This window comes from Littorina saxatilis, unplaced genomic scaffold (assembly GCF_037325665.1).
Source record: "Littorina saxatilis isolate snail1 unplaced genomic scaffold, US_GU_Lsax_2.0 scaffold_645, whole genome shotgun sequence".
NCBI lineage: Eukaryota > Metazoa > Mollusca > Gastropoda > Littorinimorpha > Littorinidae > Littorina > Littorina saxatilis.
The window spans coordinates 1-22500 of record NW_027126676.1 but is presented as its reverse complement, the minus strand read 5'-3'; the positions used below and the strand labels follow the sequence as shown (position 1 = coordinate 22500).

Genomic DNA, 22500 nt, shown 5'->3' with positions numbered 1-22500 from the left:
TCTTCATGCATAGTGTCAAACATGATTGTTCAAATTGTTGCCCTGTAATATTCATTGGCCATTTTTAACTGTCTGGATTGAAAAAAAGCAAGGATTACTCGCCATGCAGGCTTCCTACACGCAAATGCCATTTCTGTGTATGGGCTGTTCCCTTCCGACACTGTTGCTGCTTTACCTTGCAACGTGTCTTAATGTGCATTTCAATTTAATTAATAAATAACCATCCGATGGAGCAAAATACATCGTAGAGCTTTGCTTGCTGTATATCGCTGTAAATAAAACTATATATGACAATAAAAATAGACAGAAAGGCAGAAAGAACGAATGAGAGAATGAAACAAATTAAGAAAGAAAACAACGTAGTTGAATGGTGGCAGCAACTCCAATCACTTCAAAAAATATCGATCATTAGAAAGAATATCTGTATGATCGGACCTGACAGGAACGAATGGACAGAAATATTTTACAGTGAACATTTACTAAATGTCAGAAAAGATCAACAACAAAATGACAGACCCATTCGCGGACAGATAATTAACAATTCATTTAGTGACAGGGACTGTAAGAGAAAATCTCGAGTCTGCCTGAAAGCACGTTCATTGAAATTAGCAAGTTAGCATTTTTGCATTATGACTTTCAACGATCATAATATGATACATTATGAGACAGCATTAAAAACACAATAAATGATTGTTTTAGCACACTGAGCGATGGGGCGTCCACTAAGAGGATAAGCATAGGATCGGATGCTATATAACATTTAGGCAAGACGAAACAAGGTGTAGAAGGAAAGACATTGCATTATATCACATTCAAAAATACTGAATTATGAGGGATAGGAGAAACACAATATAACCCTTCAAAGGTTTCTAAAAAAAAACTGCCTTTTTAAAAAGACTGTGTGTTATATACAATTACTTTCATGGTACATTGCGAGAAAAAAAATGCCAATCACAAAATACCCGCCTGCAGTGCAAAATTGAATTAATTGGCAGTGCTTGGGTTTTCTTCTCTTAGTGTTCAAAATCAACCACCAGAAAAATAACCAAACCTGCACCTGAACAAGAGAGAGAGGCGTAGAAAAACAAAACCCAACTGTGCACATTTTGTTACAAACCCACAAGTTTTATACAACCAAAACCATGCAGCTTTTACAACATTATTTTTTTCAGTAACGACAACAAACACACAAACTAGTCGATAAAAGTGATATTACAAGATTTAGTCAATCTGTCATCAGCAAACCGGTTCCAAGATTGACAACAATTTCTGTAAATTCGATTTAGATAAAATGTGATCGCCACAGTGCCACATCAACTATTTTTAACGGATAGACATGATATGTTATCACAGACATTATTAAAAGAAAGAGGAAAAAACAATGTACGGGGATATTATCCCGGAGAATTTATATGTAAAGTTTCAAAAACATATGTATAGTAGGTTCATTAGAATCGCTCACACACACACACACACACACACACACACACACACTAACGCACACACACACACACACACACTCACATGTACACACTCATACATCCTCTCCATCCCCTCAATTTCTAGTTCCCACTCAAACATTCAGTCAAATATCAACTTTTGTGTGTGTTTGTTTTTCTCAGGAGGAGTATTTACAGTGTTTACATGGTTGTTGCCCTTGGAACGATAAGACAGACGAATCGGAGGAAGAATTTAACTTCAAAGAAGTCTTGCAGTACATGCGTTCCCTCTAGGGATGACATAGGAAGAATCTGTTCTGTCGACAATAATACGCCTTAAAAATGAGACAGTAAAACGAACGAAGTGCGTTTCTCACAAAATGTTCGCTTTCGACAATTGAGCCATTGTGACACTAACGGTATGTCTAGAACACACAAATTACACAGTCAGCTGCTGTGTATAGGTTCTCATGTACTTAAGACAGTAATAACACACGTGGAAACACAAATGTGTCAAAGTTTACTCTTTGCCCATGTTGGGCGGCTGTTTCTGCGTGCGTACAGTACTGGTTTAAAAATATACCGAGCAACAAAAGAAACGCGAAAAAATTCGTCATTGTTTGATTGACAAAATCTCCAACAATTATAGAGTTAGAATTATTAAACCACAGAAGTTTAATGAAGGCAGGTTTGACCTTACTTTTGTGTGACTATTTTGATGCTGTGACTGTTTTAACACACGAGGCAAGCAGGTTTATCGTTAAACACATAATGCGCGCTCGCACCACGTGCAAGTAGAGCAGGAGAAATTTAATGTGTGAGATGTGTTCACTAATGCATTAGCAATCAAAAGAGACCATGGCACGCTTGCTGCCAGTCTCACTTTTGAAACAGCCAGGATGCCAAGATTGACACCACCAAAATGCCAGGTCGATTTAAAGCTGGGGGTGATCCAGAAGCGCTGGCATGTGCTTTAAACGTGCATATTCCAACAGTTTATCACCTTCTGCAATGTTCTGGTGACATTGGAAGCACTGCAGTTATGCAACGCGGTGGATTTATTTTTGCATTACCCCAATAAGACAAGATCGCAATTTCCTGCCACAACGTCTTCGACATCGATTCAATTCAGCCGCTGACACTACCAGGAACATCATTGGAAGCAACCAGTGTCCGATCAGTGGCCAGAGAGCGCGATGAAGGCTGACTGAGCGGGACCTCCAAAACTTCGTTAATGTCAAACCTACTTGTCGCAGCATCAAAATAATCACGGAACAGCTAGGTCAAACATGCCTTCATGAAAATGTTGTGATTTGATAATTCTAACTCTATAATTGTTCGAGATTTTGTCAATCAAACATTGGAGAATTTTTTCGCGTTTCTTTTGTTGCTCGGTATAATCGAACAAAGCGACGATGCCAAAACCGCAGGTCAAAGCACTTGTTGCTGGTGGATTTTGCGACAAATTGCAACATAGGGAGTTTTTTTGGCAAACTCTCCTCTTTCCTTATCCCACTCCCGGCAAGTGACTGTGTATGCATATTCATCTGAGCATTGGTTTATTAGAAATTTAGAAGGATGAACGAAGAACAAATGTGAATGTTTAGACGACGGAAGTCACAACTTGTTGCTGAGTAACATAGTTTCCTCGAAGCCCCCCTTAGATACCGGCAATTTAACAGACCATGGATACTTTAAAGATAGTACACCTAAGGATCCCTTTTGGAACAGTTTCCTGCTGGATTGGACCTCAACAAGTTCAAGGGGCATTCGCAGTGTTGTAATTTAAATACCCCTCTGATTATTTGCTCGTCAATGCTTCGTATCTATGCTAATTCATTAAATGAATTTAAATCGGCAAGTGGTTATCGACGTCAGCTCTCCTGCATCAGGAGTCCTTGTTCCCTTCATCGTCGTATCATCATTTTTTTACATTTAGTCAAGTTTTGACTAAATGTTTTAACATAGAGGGGGAATCGAGACGAGGGTCGTGGTGTATGTGTGTGTGTGTGTGTGTGTGTGTGTGTGTGTGTGTGTGTGTGTGTGTGTAGAGCGATTCAGAGTAAACTACTGGACCGATCTTTATAACATTTTACATGAGAGTTCCTGGTAATAATATCCCCAGACATCATGTTTTCGATAAATGTCTTTGATGACGTCATATCCGGCTTTTTGTAAAAGTTGAGACGGCACTGTCACACCTTCATTTTTCAATTAAATTGATTTGAAATTTTGGCTTAGCAATCTTTGACAAAGGCCGAACTTTGGTATTGCATTTCAGCTTGGAGGCTAAACAATTAAATAATGACTTTGGTCATTAAAAATCTAAAAATTGTAATTAAAATTATTTTTTTATAAAACGATCCAGAAACCATTTCATCTTATTTTGTTATAATTTTCTGATTCCAAAAACATAAATATGTTATATTCAAATTAAAAACAAGCTCTGAAAATTAAAAATATGAAAATTATGATTAAATTTAAATTTCCGAAATCGATTTAAAAACAATTTCATCTTATTCCTTGTCGGTTCCTGATTCCAAAAACATATAGATATGTTATGTTTGGATTAAAAACAAGCTAAAAAAAGTTAAAAAGAATAAAAATACAGAAAAGCGCACTATCCTGCTAAACGCAACCACTACCACGCTATACTGACTGGCTTGTCAAATTCACTGCGTTTTACAAGTGCCGGGGATTGACGAAGCTGTATTGTCCTGGTGAAAAAGTGGAGTGCGTTCAGTTTCATTCCGTGAGTTCGACAACTTGACTAAATGTAGTAATTTTGCATTACGCGACTTGTATTTCTAATGGTTTCACATTCCTTGAAGCAGATAAATACCGTTGGATTCAAAAAGTCAAACTTGTAATCTAGCAAACGCATGCAAATTCCGTACCTAACGGGGCTCAAACGCATAACACACCGTTAAACAAACACACTGTCCATTTAGTCACCTGGCTGGCTATAGTGGAAAGGTTACTTTTGGTGGTCACATTAGATATTATGTTTTTTGGAAAGTTTGTTTTATTTGCAGCCACAGTTCGGTAAACGACAAATGGCTAAACCCAACCACCTAAGAATGAGAAGCGTTTTTGTAACATGACCCATATTCTGCAAAAATGCAGCCATGACGCAGGGGGTAGGTTACAAAAAACCGTCATGTACCGCTTGACTGCATACGGATATAAGCAAATTATACCTTAAACGAAAGCTAAAGATTTTTGCCATCAGACAGCAAGTAAAATGCCTAATTCGTATACACAGTTTTATTTTTAACAACATCTGTATAACATGCGGACGACAAAACAGGAAATGCCATTTTCTCAATCGATATGTATAGCTAACTGAACGCCTGGTTGAAACCGCAATCAAAAACATCTTGAAAATTGTTTATTCTCACAGCTAGAATTATTTTACATCAACAATTGTTAATTAACCGAGGAAAACAACAGTCACATAAGATACATAATGGATGATTTTGAATCAACTCCGAAAACCGAACCGGGTCGAAGCAAAAAAGAGTTTACACATACACAGGCTTGAAAAAGGATAATTTGGTTCAATCTGTTAGATTTTTACCCATAACGTTAAAGATCAGCTTAATATAAAAGGAAAGTGATCATTGTAAAAGGATTTTGCTATCGCAAAATAATTCAACTTCCGGTTTTACCACATGGCGTCCATAATATTATCAATTTATTACATAGCGTGCATTTGTCAGAAATTATACTAAATGTTAGAAGCGATCTTAAAGTGAAAGTAACGTTTAATAAAAGTATGCGCATTTATTTATTGATTGATATGTGACTATAATAATGGACATGTAATTGAAACGTACAAAACGACATGTTGTACACTACCTCTCTAAAAAAACGTGACTTTGACCGACCGATATGTATGTGTAAATTAGGTCATTGTTAGCGATGACAACGGGTTTTCTTGAAAAGATAACACGCAAACTGTGAAGTTAAAGCCCATACACGATTTTAGCACGACTTCTTCAGAACATGTCTGTTTTTGACTTCACCAGTTTCAGTTTTAATAAAATATATGTATAGCTCTCATTTTCAAAAAGCCTTATCTGCAATTCACTTAACCAAAGACACCCAGAAGGTATTATAGTGAGACACTTTAGTGAAATATGTTATGCTTTCCCCTTATTTCAAAATATATGCATTTCACACGCATTGGCAGACACGATTATCGTCGTAGGTGCGTGCCCTTTGGTGAGGCAACCGTTAGCATTTTTTGTCGTAAAAATTGACATTTTTAAACATAAATCATGGACAAAAAAACTAATTCTACAAAAAGTGCAGGTTTTCTTGGTATAGTCAGTCAAAGCATCTTAAAATTCATGAAATTGTGCAATTACGTGTATGTATTTGAAATGGCAGAAAATATTGAATGAAAGTGATTTTTGACTGATTGAAACCCTACCCCCACTAACATAATGTGCCCTGAGATTAGGGGTGTTAGTTGAAGATGAATGAATAATGGCTATGGTTTTCTCCTAAAGTATTCAAAACTTAAACATATACATAGGCAAGATGTTCTACGTTAACACAATTAACTTTTTAAACATATACATATGCTTAGTACACGATACTTCCGGTTTTTCTACCGGATGACTTATACATTTAGGGGGTAAACACCTTATCGTAGAAAAAGCTTTATTTTCAAAAAGTGCAAGTAATTATTAAAAATCATACATAATATTTATATATTGGAGTTAATTTTCCTTCCAAAGTCATTTGTTTCAAGTGGCAGACAATGTCAGTTGGAGAGTTACATGTACGTAAAGTGTATAACTGTTGTCTGTGATTAGTGCATTGTGTACACACTGGCACCATTTGATCCTAAATGCTAAACGATGTCGTGATCATACCACAGTTTTAGGATAATTTACATCGCATCGATTACTAAATTGATGGTAGAATTTCACTGATAAATTCTATTTCCGGTAGCGTCAGTGCCGTTATCTGAGATAGTAACGTTTTACATGGTTACACGTTCAGTAGTGAACGTAACGTGTGGTTTAAAGGCAGAGTAAGCCTCCCGTAAACCATCACAGAGCTCCCCGAGCGTCTAAATACAGTACAAGCATACTTCCATTTGAACGCTCAGCGAACGGGAACATCCTGGCTGCTTTCTGTCGAGCGTGATAAATTTTCAAAGAATTTATTTTCGTGGATGAGTCCTCTACGACATTTGCGCCTCGTTTTGGTGCTGGCTGTATACAATACCGGAAATCACGCCCGGAAGTACTTCGAAGTCAATACCAACATGGATGACACTCAGTCAACAGTCGAACGCTGAAGAAGAAGATAAAATCATGGAAGCAGATAACCAACCATCTGTGATCCCTCGAAAGCGTAAGAGGGTGACAAACCCAAGGCACAACGTCTTGTCTGCATCGGAGAGAAAACGGAGACGCAACCAAAATCAGCGTGTCCAAAAGGCAAAAGTAATTAGTATCGGAAAACAGGTGAACAGATGGAAAGAGCTGAAGGAAAGCCTCGGTCTGACAAATCCTAGTTTGGCAGAACTCCTCCTCGACACGTACGTTGTTGTATTCTCTTTGCTTTGTTTTCTTTTGCTTTTGTTTTGTTATTCATCCACGGGTATTTTTCTGATCATGCAATGCATGCATGCGTTTGGGATCGACAAGGGTAACCCAACAACGTACTTGCTCAGTCTGTGCACAGCCACATGCAATGATGCATTGTAAATTGAACCATTTCTGATCGCTGTGAAAACTACAGCCCTGAAAGTGGCGAGTAATTTACTCGCCATGGTGAGTAGAAACATGTAACTGGCGAGTAGAAATACTCATCTACTTGCCAAATGCCAGAAAAGTTACTGTAACAAATTGTTGGTTTGGCTATAGTAAAGTTTGCTGTCTGGCTAGTCTTAGTATTAGTAAAGTTTAAGAATCACTGGCCAAAGGCTAGTGTGCCATTATTTGGGACTTTCAGGCCTGAACTAGCAGTAGCATACACAAAAACGTTAGCATAACTGCAATGTATAGAGGTTTTTTTGCATTCTTTTTGTTGCTAAAAATAGAAACAAATGTTCATTAGATTTAAAATTAATGTTCAAGCACTGTCTGCATCAGCAAACGCAAACACTATTCATTTACCATCTGCTGTTTACTGTTTCTGTTCAATATATATATATATATGCATTGTAATGGTTGTGTTTTTGTTTGTCAGTTATGAAACTACAAAGTCTTACAATACAAGTACAACTACAAAGATGTTACATACAGACCATGAAGCTGTACCACATGTACCTGTTTCTGTTCCAAGCAGGTAAGTAAACCAACTTCTAAGCACTAGCATTGAATTTTATTTGTTAAAAAAAAAAGGTTCATATTTAGACTAAAATTTAAATTAAAAAGCATCCAATTCCAACTGTGAACAAGTATGAATGATTTCTGCTAAGTCTAGGGATAAGGAATATTTATATAATCCAGTTACAGTGTTAGGTTACCCTCATGGAAATTTGGGCTGCTTTCTTCCTGGGGAAAGCGAGCTGCCATACAATGATAAAGTCAAGGCACTACCCATTTTTTTCCTGCATGTGTGTATTCATGTTTCCAAGCACTGAGACTTTCGCTGTGAATTTAGGTTCTTTATCGTGTGCATGCGCGTGAGCACATAGGGGTGCGCAGACACCAGGGAGAGTCTGCACAAAGTTGAAATAAATTCCTCAAAAAATGTGGGAATCGAACCCACACGTACACTGATAGCGATTTATAAGTAGTAGAAGTATTATTGAACGCAGCACCGCTACAGAAAGAGCTATTTCCCCACTACATACAAGTTGCGTCTAATGACAGTTGCCATGGTACCACCTGCTTCATTTTTTTAATTTTTAGCATTCCCTAGGCTATATACAGGTTGTTTTAGAGTGACACAGTGCGTTGTATTTTACAGAGCTGCTTCCGAAAAAGAGCCCGTCCCAGGTACCTCAGGGGTACTTACTTCAACTCCAGCAACCACCACGCACTTATTTCACATGGGCCACCCAACACCTGGAATGTCAGAAATATCTGCAGCTGAATCTGAGAGGTATGAAGACTTAAGTTTTGAATGTAAAGGTGCAATAAATGTGAATTGAAAATTAAAAAATTAAAAATTGTGTGAGGAATTGGTATTGAACCATATAATTCTATGATCATGTACTTTACAGTTGTCAAGTTCATATTTTGTAGGTTGTGTCTTGTTGTTTTTTTACAGGATGTTTATTTGGCTTTTTTTATGTTGATCACGTTTTTTGTTGTTTTCAAAAAGTAAACATGCGAGTTATCTTGTCACTGACCTGTGTAAAGCTTAGTTTTGTTCCAATTTATTTCAGTGAAGGCCAGTTGTCTGGTGTTGAGAAAATTCTTACCACAGACAGTGAAGATCAGGTTGGCCCAAAGCAGGGGTAAGTCTCTTTCACTATTTGCTGTGAAATGGCAAACAAAATCATCTCTTTGTTGTGAAATTACTAACAGAATCATCAACTTCAAGCAGTAACAATACTATAAACATCTCTGCTTATCTTTCCTTTCCTCTCTTTTTGGTCGCCCAAAATCCAAGGACGAAAGCCTGAATGTACATGTAGAGAAAAAGTGAAGATGTTTTATCAGTGTCAAATCAAAGGGAGCAGCTAGCTTCTCTTGCATGTGTAGCATTCCTTCCTATCATTGTGCTATTATGCTTTTTTATGCGGTGCAATTTTAGATCTGCTGCTGGTTTCCCACACACAAGTTATCACCACTGCAATGTAATCAATCAATCAATCAATGAGGCTTATATCGCGCATATTCCGTGGGTACAGTTCTAGGCGCTCTGCAGTGATGCCGTGTGAGATGAAATTTTATACGGCCAGTAATTGCAGCCATTTCGGCGCATATTTACCTTTCACGGCCTATTATTCCAAGTCACACGGGTATAGGTAGACAATTATTAACTGTGCCTAAGCAATTTTGCCAGGAAAGACCCTTTTGTCAATCATGGGATCTTTAACGTGCACACCCAATGTAGTGTACACGGGGGGGGGGGGGGGGGGGGGGGGGGGGGGGGGGGAGTTCGGACACCGAAGAGAGTCTGCACACAAAGTTGACTCTGAAATAAATTTCCGCCGAACCTGGGATCGAACTCACGCTGACAGCGGCCAACTGAATACAAATCCAGCGCGCTACCAACTGAGCTATATCCCCGCCCCATGTAAGACAGAGAGAGTGTGTGAAACTGCGAAAGAAAGAAAAGCAGAAGTGGCATTGTGTGAATCATCTATGTATCTGTCTTGCAGAGAACACATGTATGCACTGTCAGAGACATGTGTAGGGCCTTTTAGTATTTAACAACGATACTCTTGTAAATTGTCGGAATGTGGTTTATGGTCATCTGCTCCACCACTGCTTTAGTTGTCTTGCAATAAAGAATGATCACTATTATTATAGTAATGATCTTAATTTTGGAAGTTGGTAGTCATAATTTTCATCAACATTTTTGCTGGGATTTGTCGAGTGAGCAGGCCTTTTCTGTCTTCTGTATCTCCTCCTCATAAGAAATAAAAGCCGAGCGCATCATTTACCATATCTTACTTCTCAATACACTGTAGCGGATAGGAGTGGTTCTGAAACCAGCTTTGTGATTGGCCAAACTTCTTACATTCGGACCATTGAACATGAGGCTCACAGTTATTTTTGCTCTTCCGTTTCCTGTGATTTTTAGCAGTGTGAAAAACAACTGAGCAGTATTTACAGAATGTGTGAGTGTTTTAACCAGGTTTATGATATTGATTGCATGCAAGTGCCTAGAATAGGTCTTCCTACGTTGTGTGCGGTTTGAGACAGAAACTGTTTACACTGCCATAATGCTAAAGGCATTGCTTGGAGGTAGCAGTAAAATTAGACACAAGGTGTTTTTGCCCCAGCAGAGAGCAGGCAGAAACTCGAATTTTGCACTCTGGACCAGTCACAGGTCAGGGCTTGGTTCTGTGTGTTCAACAGCGAGCCCACACAGTGCACATTACCAACATTTATTTTTAGTCTGAGGCAGCGCGCTGTCGTCCCTTATCTGACCACTCGGTGCTGGGGCTAAGAAGTAAATGGCACGGTTTGCACAGCAGTGCATGCTGCCAAAGCAAGAAGCTTCCATTCCATCTATTATTTCTGTCTTCATTTTTTTCTCCCTGAGTATGTATATAATATTATGCCACTTTGGTCAACATCATACAAATGGTCATTTCTGAACCGATCCCTCCCATTTGTTGTGTGTTTTCATGCCAGTCATGGTCAGTTTCCATCACCACCTGACAAGCTGACATTTATGTCTGTTGAGTATGAGTAGCAGATATTGATCATGAAAGATTCTAAATGACGCTTCATCATGGACGACACAGTCCAACGTTAGATTGTATACTCCCCTTATTTCTTCGAAAGCCCACCTGGTGTGGTAGGATGATAGTGCTTCCACAGAAGTGATCTGGGTTCAGTTCCCAGTCAAGGAAATTTGCCTGTTTGTTTTGTTTCCTTTTTTCTTCTTGTTGTTTGTTTATGCATGTTCAGGCACTATTGCCATGATCATTATGGGTAGTAGTTTTGTGTGGTTTGGGAAGGTCTGAATGGAAGATTTCTATTTTTGTTTGTTTTGTTTCTCATTGTACATCTTCTTGTGCAAGTGGGTGGTATTTTCTGAGCCTGATATTTCATCACATAATTATTGATGATACATATCTGTTGCAGAGGTACTCCACCTACACAAACAAGGGCTGCGAGAGCGCTGAGACGGCCATCAGCATCATTCCTTGATCCGTTTAAGTAAGCTTTTTTTATTTTTGTTTTTGGCATCCACCAGGGCAATAACATTTTAAAAGTTATTTTGTGACATTAAGTAAGAAAGAAAGGTAAGTGTGTGCGATGATACTAGAAAACCGTAAGGTAGTTAGATTGTACAAACATTGTCCTTTCTATGCCTGGAAAGTAATATCTGTGCTTGTGCTAGGATAAACTTTTCATCCTTTTACACTGTTTGCAGCTTGACTTCTATTGACATCACCCTGCAGTCTGAGTCAGACTGTGAAGAGACAGCGGATCCTGATGATCCAGAGTATGAACCAAGCTGCTATCTGGAAGCCATTCTGTAAGTTGTTGAAAGTCTTGTTCATAAGTTTTAAATTCATCGTTGGTATGGAAGTGCTATCATTGTTTTATTTTTCTGTATCCAAGGTCTTTTTGGTTGTTGCTTAGACTACTGTATTGTCTGTTCGAGGGACCAATATAGGACGTTTTAAATCTTCTTCTTGTCGTTTGCCTAGGACGTTTTAAATTATTTAAAAATAAACAAATGATATTTTGGTATGTATTTAAGAACAAAAGTTGTTATAGGCAAGTAGTACTATTTTGTGTGAAAAGTACTAGTTTGTATCTATTGTGGTGGAACCGGCACGGTTGGCCTAGTGGTAAGGCGTCCGCCCCGTGATCGGGAGGTCGTGGGTTCGAACCCCGGCCGGGTCATACCTAAGACTTTAAAATTGGCAATCTAGTGGCTGCTCCGCCTGGCGTCTGGCATTATGGGGTTAGTGCTAGGACTGGTTGGTCCGGTATCAGAATAATGTGACTGGGTGAGACATGAAGCCTGTACTGCGACTTCAGTCTTGTGTGTGGCGCACGTTAAATGTCAAAGCAGCACCGCCCTGATATGGCCCTTCGTGGTCGGCTGGGCATTAAGCAAACAAACAAACAAACAAATATCTATTGTGGTTTAAGCCCTGTACACGTGAAATTGTCCGAAATTGAAAGAAAAATTATCACATGTATACCCCAAAAGAGCCCCACGCTTTACCTCAAAGTCTAATACTCGGATGAGACGAAAAACCGAGGTCCCTTCGTGTACACTACATTGGGGTGTGCACGTTAAAGATCCCACGATTGACAAAAGGGTCTTTCCTGAGAAAATTGTATAGGCATAGATAAAAATGTCCACCAAATACCCGTTTGACTTGGAATAATAGGCCGTGAAAGGTGAATGTTCGCCTAATAGGCTTGAAGTTTGCTGGTCGATGTGAATAGGTTATATATTGTGTGTAAAAAATGTCTGTTTGTCTATCTGTAAAAAATTCCATTTCAAACGGCATGTAGAGCGCGGAGAGCACAGTTAATTGTGGTTCGCGCTATATAAGCTCTTCATAATAAATAAATAATATATTCATTTGAACTCTCGTGTTTGTATTTTTTTTTTTTTAGATTTAACTTTTACGCTCAGAGGAATGCAATGTTACAGAATTGGTGTGAAAAACGTGCTCACGCGGCACACCTGGCTGGCTTAGGTCAGCGTTATGCGTCACTGAGGCTCATCCGGGGTTAATATTTACCCACTTTTGGTCACATCGCTGAAAATGTTACCAGAGTACAACAAAAACTATTGACTCTAGTGCTTAACCCTTTTCAGACAAGATAGTACTAATCGTCCTCAACAACTTTTATTTGTAGACACTATGCAAAAGTTTATTGGATTTTTTAAAAATGATTTAAAACGTCCTCTGCTGGTCACCCGGACGGACTATATCTATTCATTATAAATTGTCCCACTTTATAGTGTCCTGGTCAATTTCAAAGTGTTATAGGTTTCTTCTCTTTCACGCGAGCAGTGTTGATCTGAAAGAACATAGGCAACAGCAGGATGTTGTGAATTTGACGAAAAATACAAAATTGATAATAAAGATGGCTAAATATTTTAGTCGCTTCTTTTCTAAGTTGACTCATGATGTTACGTCTCACTGGCACCGCACGCTACTTTTCCTGCACGTCATGCGCTGTGATTGTCAGACTGGTTTAATATAGATTAATTGTTATTGATATACAGAAGTAGGCCAACCGAATCCGTGAAGACTAGCTGTCCAGCACAGTGCCTTCAACATAGCAGCTGTCTACCGTTGACGTTGTAGCTTGAATAAATCTAAAACACATTACAGTGCAGAGACACACATATACAGTGGAATCCCCATTTTAAGACCTCAAAAAATCTGAAAAAATCAGGTCTTAAAAAGGATGGAGTCTTAAAATGGGGGAAGATTTACAGAGGTTATGAAGAGGAAAGCTGAGAAAACAGGGTCCTAAATTGGGGGGGGGGGGGGGGGTGTCTTAAAAGGGGGGTTCCACTGTATACACTTTTGAATGCATTTTTTTATGGCCATCCCTTTATGTGCTTTGGTGACACTGTTTTCACTTATTTCAGCCCAGAGGAAGTACAGAAAGAGGCAACAGAGGTGAGCTTCGAAGAGATGTTTTTTGGAGAACTGAAGCAAGAGGACCCTCAGGAAGAAGAGGAGGAAGGCTTCATTGGGAGAGGAATCCACCTGGTACATGAGCTGGAATGCGAAAAGGTGGCAAGCTCTCCCATGGCCCTTTGCTCCGTTGAGCAGGTCAAGCAGTTGGCCCTGACCTCCATCACCACCTGCATAGCTGACAGTGACAAGTGTGGCAAACCAGTCACACTTGAGCACAGTTTTGTGGGCTCTGCTTTGTACGTCAAATGGGTAAGACTGGATCACAAGATATATAATTCACAATAAATAGACCCTTTTTAGTTGACAGCACTGAGTAGTAAGAGAATCAGCGTCTGAACAGCTGAATTTTGATTGATTAAGGATACAAAAGAATGCACTAAGTTAGCCATTATTTGTGACAGTCATGGTCATGTCCATAAAAAACAAACTCATGAAAACTCTCTGGTTCCAATGAAAATCTTACGATCCTGTTTTTTTCTGACAGGTATGCGATAGTGGTCATGTGAGCAACACCTGGTGCTCCCAGCCCATTCTCAACAGGCGCCTTCACAGCGGGGACTTCCGTTTGGCAATGGCAATAGTGACATCGGGCAACAATTTTGGCAAAATCGAAATGCTGGGGAAGCACCTGAACTTGAAGATGCTCTCAAGGACGTCCTTCTTCCAGATTCAGGGCCATTACATTGTTCCAACGATCGATGATTTCTGGAAGGATCACCAGACCAGGGTCCTGGACTCAATTAGAAACAAGGAGATAGTTGTTTTGGGTAATTCATTGATTTGATCTGTGTGTGATTTTTCTTCTTTGGAAGCTACTTGCATTCTTGCAAAATGGCAGAAAGAATAATGGCCAGTGTTGTCACGCATGAAAATGTAATGTGATTCCAAACCCACCCTTCTTCCCTTGACAATTTTTTTTTATCCTGTCTGAAAGAGTGAAAGTCCAAGCCAGCCGCAATGCATTGATGATCAGGCCGTTACCACTCCTTGAAAAATAGTTGCATGCAAGTAAGTTTCTTGGTCTTTTGCAGGAGATGGCCGCAATGACTCGCCTGGGTACTGTGCCCAGTACTGCACATACACTTTGATGGACAGTGAAACCAAAAAAATCCTGACCATCAAAACTGTAGACAAGAGGGAGACGGACGGAAAGTCGCCACGAATGGAGACAGAGGGCTTCCGCAGGGCAATGAGTGACCTCCTGCAGAAGGGCATCAATGTGAAGGAGGTGGTCACAGATGCACACACAGGCATTGGAGCTGTGATGAGTGAGTATGCGATAATGGCAAAAGCTTTAAAAAGAGTTTCGTTGTTGGGTTTTTTAACATCTGTCAGGTTGTTATCAGAAGAAAACATTTTTTTGACAAGTAATGGTTTTTATTTTTTAAAGTACACATACATTGTTGTGTGAGCTTACATTTGCACTAAATTAGTTCAGTTCCAAGTGTTGTTATACAATTAAAACACAAAGTAACGACACTGTTGCTTATATTTCAGAGGGCACATATCCTGCTTTGAGTCATTCGCACGACATCTGGCATGCTGCGAAGAACCTGAGCAAGAAACTAACAAAGGTATATTGTCATATGGTGACAAGGTTTCTTTCTTTACTTTACTTTCTTTATTTGGTGTTTAACGTCGTTTTCAACCATTCAAGGTTATATCGCGACGGGGGTGACAAGGTTGATTTAAATCGTTTTGTTTATGGCAAGTAATAAGCTGATAATTTAGTGTTTATTCATGAAAGCTTTTCACATTTTACCTGACGGACAACATAAGTGAGTGATGCTGCGTCAAAACTGTTCTAATTGAGGAGAATTTAGATTATGTCATACGATGTTTGATCCAAATCAGACTTATAAAAGAAGCGTCTATAACTGTTTCATGTCCTAGTGTTTCTGTTAGAATAGAAGTAAGTAACAGACACAATGGGACCCCTTTTAAGACCTTCAACAATCTGAGAAAATTGTGTCTTAAAGTTAAAATGTTGGTGAATTTACAGAGGTTATGAACAGACATTCTGGAAAAGTAAGGTCTTAACAGGGGAGGTCTAAAATTGGGAGGTCAAAAGGGTGTTTCATGATCATTATTTCCTTGAATGAAGGCAAGTGCAACCTTCCCATATACTGCAAAGACCTTAGCAGCTTTACCTGAGACAAATGACCCAGTGGGTAATAACAAAGAGATTCCAAAAATCAAACCAAGCAAGATGGAAGCATTATTATAACTTATATGACAGTGTTAAATGCAATAATCTCACCTTCAGTGTTCTATCTTCGAACAATATGGAAAAGACACCATGTTGGTAAACTTTATTTTGCATTGGAAGGGCAGTAATACTGAGATGGTTATTGTTGTAAAATTGAATAGATTAGGAAAGGTATGTAAAGTAGCTGTATGCATAATGCACAATTTGCTTCTGTATTTTAGCTTGGAAGCCTAAGGAAACATGCTGCTCTACAGAAGTGGACGAAAGACATCGTGAATCATTTTTGGTTCACCTGCCGAACAGCTACAGACCACAGGCAGTTTGTGGTATGTTTTTTTTAATGCTATGCATGTACTTTAAATGTTAAAAAGTTGACCTCCATGGCCAACAAACAGCTGTCACCCCATGCACTTAATTATATAATTGCCATATAAAATGTGCTGACTTTTGGGGGTAAATTTCAGATAAGGAAACAAGGAAGATATATGAAATCCGTTCGTGTAACAAGGCATAGAAAAACTAATTGCTCTGGATACAAACTGAGGGGGGTTGTTGTCAATATGTAACTAAACCACATATTTCAGCCTTCAGTTTATCGATTATGTAAGTCCTAGTAGCAAGGTTGTTTGAGTATGTATCTTTTTTTTTTAAACTTGTGTACAGGAGCTCCTTCGCGGTGTTTTGCACCACATCACAGGAGACCATGAGTGGGCCCTTGGATGCTGCCAGCATGGTGAGCTGTCTGAGAGTGACAGAAACAAACCTTGGCTGGACGCCAGAGAGGACAGCGATACCATCAAGGAACTGGCTAACATTCTCCTGCACCCTCGCCTTCTCAGTAAAGTGAAACACTACTTGAACTTCCGGTGAGTTGTTTTCGTTTAAGGTGGGATCTTTTTATTACATTTAGTCTAGTTTGGACAAAATATTTTTCATGTAGACGATTTTTGGATAACAAGAATTTGGCTATTGACTGGGAATCGAGAAGAGGGTGATAGTATTTGCATTAACATGTGGTTTGTCCGTGTGTAAAGAATAAACCTGGGCTATCAAGTTATTAAAAACAGCATCAGAACACAGATAAAGTGAGCATAGCATGTTCAGTTTGGTATGGTAACAATACTGATAGCAGTAGTATGAACTTAGACCCATGATATCTGACATCTGTGCATTATGACAACACAGGAGCACAGCTGACCTGGAGGTGTTTCACCAGCACATACTCATGTATTGTGCCAAGAGGTATGCTTACACGCCTCCAGTGTACAGGATCAGGAATGTCCTTGCTGCTCTGGACCACAACTTCCATTTGGGGAGGAGTGTGAAAACAAAACCAGATGGACAAATCCAGTAAGATATATATTAAAATGGTGTTGTTTTGTCATTATTTTGCTGTTTTTATGTTGTTTCAATTGTTTGTTTCTTGTTACGGGTTATTGTGTTCTTGGTTACTTCAGCACACATACCAACATACACTGTCCACATCAATAGACACAAACAAGCTGATGGTATCCCTTTTTTCTGCATGAAAAGAAATCATAGAAATTGCAATCACATTACATTTGTTCATAACATAAAACATCAAATTATGAAGAGAAAACTATTCAAAACAGTCAGAGAAAAAAGACACATCAATTATGTTTCCAGGTACATTTCACACAGGGTAGGCAACTATGTGAGCAATAGTGTGGAACGTGGGTTAGAACTATTATGTAAACTGCAGTAAAGCTGCAGTAAACCAAAAGTATCTTTTATACAAATTCTCTATACTCCTTTTTTTGTTCTTCAAAGTACTAACACGAGACTTTAGTGGGGGGTTGCTAAGACTGAGAACTGTGTTACAAAAAACTAAAAAGGTATGTTGCCATAACGTTGTTATTGAGAAAAAATATATGTTACAATCACGAATATATTGACCCAGCGTGTAAAGTGATTGTTGTGTAAGGCTTGCTTTGGTCAATATATCCTCACATTTTTTTTATTGGTAGGTACCACCGTTGCTTCAATAAAAAAAGTGGACGGTGGACTGTGTTCCCTGTGAAAGAGGAAAAAGACTACAGCTACCTAAAAGACCTGACCCTCCAGGCTCTTCTCAAGCGCATGCAGGACAGACGCGGAATGAAGAGGAGCAGAGACCTGGAGGATGCTGATCCCCGCCGCATTGCCCGAACCATCATGGGTCAGGCTCCGCCCCCAACTGCTCAGCTGGCAGCTGAGCAGGTGTCCAGATTTTCTGGCACACCAGCTTTTTCTTCAAACTAGACTTGCAACCCTCTTAGCTAACCAGTTTTTAGAAAGTTCTGACCAAACATTATTAATACCTCAGAGCTGAAAGAACAAAACAGAATTTGTATTCTTCCAATTGTTTACAGCATGTGTTTGGTGAAAAATAAATATCTGCTGCAATCCACTCATTACTTCTTTGTTTACCCGACTTTCCCATTTTTGGAAGGCTTTATCCCAGGTCATTTTGCCTGTGTAATCTTAGATTCAGGATCTTTAAAATTGACCTCAGATATTTTTGTTAGGCTATATATTCCAAGGTGTTAAAACCCTTACAGAATGGACACCATAACTTAATCCACAACGTGTACCATAATTATAGCATAAAAAACCTAAAAAACCCAGATTTTCTTGCATTCAGCCGAATAGAAAATGAGTGTTTGGTTAGTTTTTTTTATTTAAACAAAAAGACATCATAAGATCAGAACATAATTATAATCAGTGTAATCAACATGTATAATTTCTATACCACAGTGATTTTAGGTAGTGCTAGAAACAAAAAATCAGTCCACAAAAACTTATGTCGTAATGAATATAATACAACGCTAACAATCTCTAAATCAACTTGTTGGACGATCAACAGTCATTTCGTACACCAAATAACCCAGTACTGTCGTTTCCCCAACTAAAATGTTTGTACTTGTAGTTTCTTGAGACAACATGATTTTGCCAACATCATCTTGCTCTCTGTAATATTAATTGTTCCATCTTTCATGCTCTATAATTCTTTTAGATAATGCCAACTCTACAAACAACGGGCTAAAACAAGCGCCAAGTATCATGTTTTTGTGGCGTACGGAACGCGTTTGAAAGTGGAAGCAAAAATGTATCCGGGTAATAGGTTAGCTCTGTCAAGGGAATAATGGGAAGGTGATGGCTGGTTAGAGATATTGTGGGTATTTTCCAAGCTTGTATACACAATCATTGCTCTTTTGCCCGCCAAAGCAGCTTTTGAATGGGCAAAACAGGGTGTTCATAAGTTGCACTTGAACACAAAATGCAGAAAAACAAACACGTTTCGGTTTCGCATCCGTTGATAATGCCATACTATTTGAGTTCTCTTATTTTGTTGTTGTTGCTGATCAATATTCAATTTCATTTGTTGTGGGTGCGGCACAGAGCTGTGTGATACTGTGTTTGGCAGAGGACGGCTCAAAAAATATGTTCTGTAGGGCAGACAGATCTTGATGATTTTTGACAAATATTTACGGTACGAAGAATTTTGGTCCCCGATAAACAATTAGCGGTCCATTGGAAAGGCATAGTAATTACTCACTAGTATCTTCTGCAATTTTAACCCCAGGTTTCTTGGCCTTGTAGACTTTTTGTAAATCTGACTTTTTGTACTTTGAAGAAAGTATCTACAGCATTTGATTTGAGCACCATTAAAAAAAATTACAAACGAAGTGTTTGCAACAAAAAAGTAATTTTTAGATTAGGTGACTCAAATAAAAAAATTTACAAGTACACGTACACAATTATGTGACAAATTTAACCATAATTTCAAGATAAAAGTTTTCTTTTTTTTTCTTCTCAAAAATACCCTTCAGCCCCCATTTTTGGCCTTGTACTGTTCACTGCCACAGACAGATACAAGGAAAAGATGACACATTTGACATGTTATAAATACTGGATGGCTTTAACCATGTTTAATCGCCAAAACGGTCTGGTTTAAATCCGGTGTATTGGCCCCATGCATCTGGAAATTTATCCCTGATCTTCCAAACGCAACACGATGGTATAACACGTCTCTGTCCCGCACCAAGCCTCCCATGGACCCACAATATAAACTGGCGATATGCTGCATGCCTATTGGCTCTGTTGTTGTCGTCTGCCTCGTCATCTGCCCGTATCATGTCCTGGCGATACTTTCTGGCCAGGCTCAGGACAGCTTCATCCAGAATAAGGACCTCAAAATCCTGTTATAGAAAGAAATATGCATTTGTTGTTGTACATAGAAACCGTGGTTTCACATCTGCCATATACTTTTCCTTTCTTCTTTTCATATTGAAAAGTATGTGTGGTATGTAATCTCACTGATGGTTTTAACTTTTTTCAGTAAAGAAATTGAGTTTATGTATGTGTTTTATATGTTCTGCATACAGGATTGTTAGAATTTCCATGTGTTTGCTCTCTAAACACATATATATTAAAACCATTTAAAGTTGCTTTTTTTGTTTTCTCCTTCCTTTTCCTCACAAGTGTCTGTTTCTGGATGAATGTTTATGCAGGGGGCATTGTATATTTCAAGCTTGGGAAAAAAAGAGGAAACCAAAATTAGATTGAGAGAAAACATAGTATTATCCATCTGAAGGCTTGTCACATTTTGAGTATACTGGAGACTCACTCCATTTTAAGACCCTGTTTTCTCCGATATTGTTTTCATAACTTCTGTAAATTTACAACAATTTTAAGAGTAAGACTCCCTCCTTTTTAAGATCTGAATTTCTTAGACTTTGTGAGGTCTGAAAATGTGGGTTCCACTGTACCTGCATCAAATGGATAGTATGGAAAGTGCTACAAACACAAACATACAACTGACTTACGGCCAAGAGTGTGAGGCATGTTGCCTTACGGCAACATACTTCTTCAATCGTTTTTCGCATTATGCGGCACTTGCCACAGATGCACCAGTCAGGCACTCCCTCTCCAGCAGGTGGGGGGTGACCATGGTCTGGTCTGTCCGGGGCTGGCTCCAGAACGTCGAAGACCAAGCTGGGGTACTTCTCCAGCATGGTCACAAACAGCTCTCGCAGACGCTGCTCGCTAACAGTTTCAATCATTGTCTGCAACAGTAAATAAGAGAGAAGACAAATGTCATATCATATTTACAATCTCCATGGGTCGGGCTGAAAAAAAGTAACACAACACTAACACTTCAGTAAACAACACCATGTTCCAAATCACATAAGAAACAAAAGAAGTTTGCACTCACTCTCATTCTAGAACGTCTGTCACGAATGACAGTAAGCGCACTTGTAACGGCCAACTGTCCCCTGGAACCGCGTCGAATTCTCTGCCTTCCTCTGCCACCTCTTTGTCTTCCACTTCCATCAGGTTGTCTCCCTCTTCCACCATCACTTGCTTCTCTTGTAGTTGTAACTGTTAGTGTCGCTCCTTCTCCCCCTGGGCCGAATAGTTCGTCCCCTCCCTCTCGTTGGAGGTGTTCCCCTCGCTGGAGGGGTTCCTGACAGCGACACATCACTGAGGGGGTACACCCGTGTTGGTGAGCCACTACTGGCTGTAGAGACATCCGCATCAACCTGAAATTGATTTCTTATTATATAATTATCAAATACTACTGAACTCAAACTAACACTTCATGTGTACACACACAGAACACACACACAGAACACACACACAAAATAATTTCGGATGGGAAAATCCTGTTCACAATGACATTTATAAAACAGCAGAGCAAACGCCCTTGAGCAAACCAACCAACTGTGGTTAGTGACTTGCTAACGAATTTACAGTGAGGATGATTTTAATATACTGAACACCTAGTGACCTACCCCTCGGCGAAATCTCAAACAAAAAACCACTGGGACATGAGCTATGACTCGCTTTCAGACCTGAAGAAATGCGATCTAACGCCCACCTATATTTCTGTAACCACAGAACCGAAAGTGAAACTAAAAGGGTGGTGTAGTGGTATCCGGAGTAACCGTTACACCCCCCCCCCCCCCTCTTCACTTAAAACGTCCAAACATATAAATATGTATGCACTTGAAATCAATCTTATTATTTTGATGTATAGAAACGTCTGGCTTATAAATGAGGTTGATCCAGGACATCATCATGATCGACATGTATCACAAGTCTTGTGAGCAGATTTTTGCCGCATGAAAGAACAAAAGTATACACACTCACCTCTGTGCCCGTAGACTCCGACATATTGTTGTTCACGTCCACAACAAAAACAAAACTAGACGTCTTCCGTGATCACGGTTTCGTCGAAGCCAAAATATGACAAGACTCAAAAGAAACAGACCGTGTTACTGTCAACACTGAAAGGCTGGCGTCTTGTCGGAACCGGAAACGGCACAGAGCATGCGCACAGAACAAACTGGTATCTTCCGATGTCACAGAGTACAAATAAACATAATGATTTCTTGTCTGGTTTACTTGTTCTAAATGGCCATTAAATGTGATTCATTGGCTCTGAATGCGGCATTAGAGGTAGTTGTAGGCTATAGCTAGTGTGTTTCATCAGGCTAAAACTGTTTTTATCGTGAGAAGATTTGAATCGTTCTGTAAACCATTTTCGGCATACTGGGGCTTTA

General features: G+C 39.2%; 1 protein-coding gene and 1 long non-coding RNA gene across 2 annotated transcripts; one reads left to right on the top strand and one right to left on the bottom strand.

Annotated features, from left to right (window-relative positions):
- The first annotated feature begins 6566 nt into the window (after nucleotides 1-6566).
- Nucleotides 6567-20382, top strand: LOC138955169 (uncharacterized). The gene is made up of 14 exons (XM_070326836.1): nucleotides 6567-6999; nucleotides 7653-7751; nucleotides 8379-8513; nucleotides 8800-8871; nucleotides 11180-11254; nucleotides 11472-11576; nucleotides 13671-13971; nucleotides 14207-14489; nucleotides 14754-14990; nucleotides 15220-15296; nucleotides 16153-16257; nucleotides 16595-16797; nucleotides 17117-17281; nucleotides 17920-20382. The coding sequence occupies exons 1-14, from the start codon at nucleotides 6728-6730 to the stop codon at nucleotides 18191-18193; spliced, it is 2403 nt and encodes an 800-aa protein (XP_070182937.1). The 5' UTR covers nucleotides 6567-6727; the 3' UTR covers nucleotides 18194-20382.
- On the bottom strand, nucleotides 17435-22445 carry LOC138955170 (uncharacterized). Its single transcript, XR_011452125.1, has 3 exons — nucleotides 22088-22445; nucleotides 21150-21477; nucleotides 17435-21000 (listed from the first exon to the last, which is right to left on the bottom strand). It is a non-coding gene; the product is annotated as an uncharacterized lncRNA (long non-coding RNA).
- Between the last annotated feature and the right edge of the window lie 55 nt (nucleotides 22446-22500).

Coding starts and splice junctions, on each gene's coding strand:
- LOC138955169 (XM_070326836.1), top strand. CDS start 6,728: ATGACACTCAGTCAACAGTCGAACGCTGAAGAAGAAGATAAAATCATG. Junction 11,255..11,471: donor TCATTCCTTGATCCGTTTAA/GTAAGCTTTTTT, acceptor CACTGTTTGCAG/CTTGACTTCTATTGACATCA. Junction 16,258..16,594: donor CAGACCACAGGCAGTTTGTG/GTATGTTTTTTT, acceptor ACTTGTGTACAG/GAGCTCCTTCGCGGTGTTTT.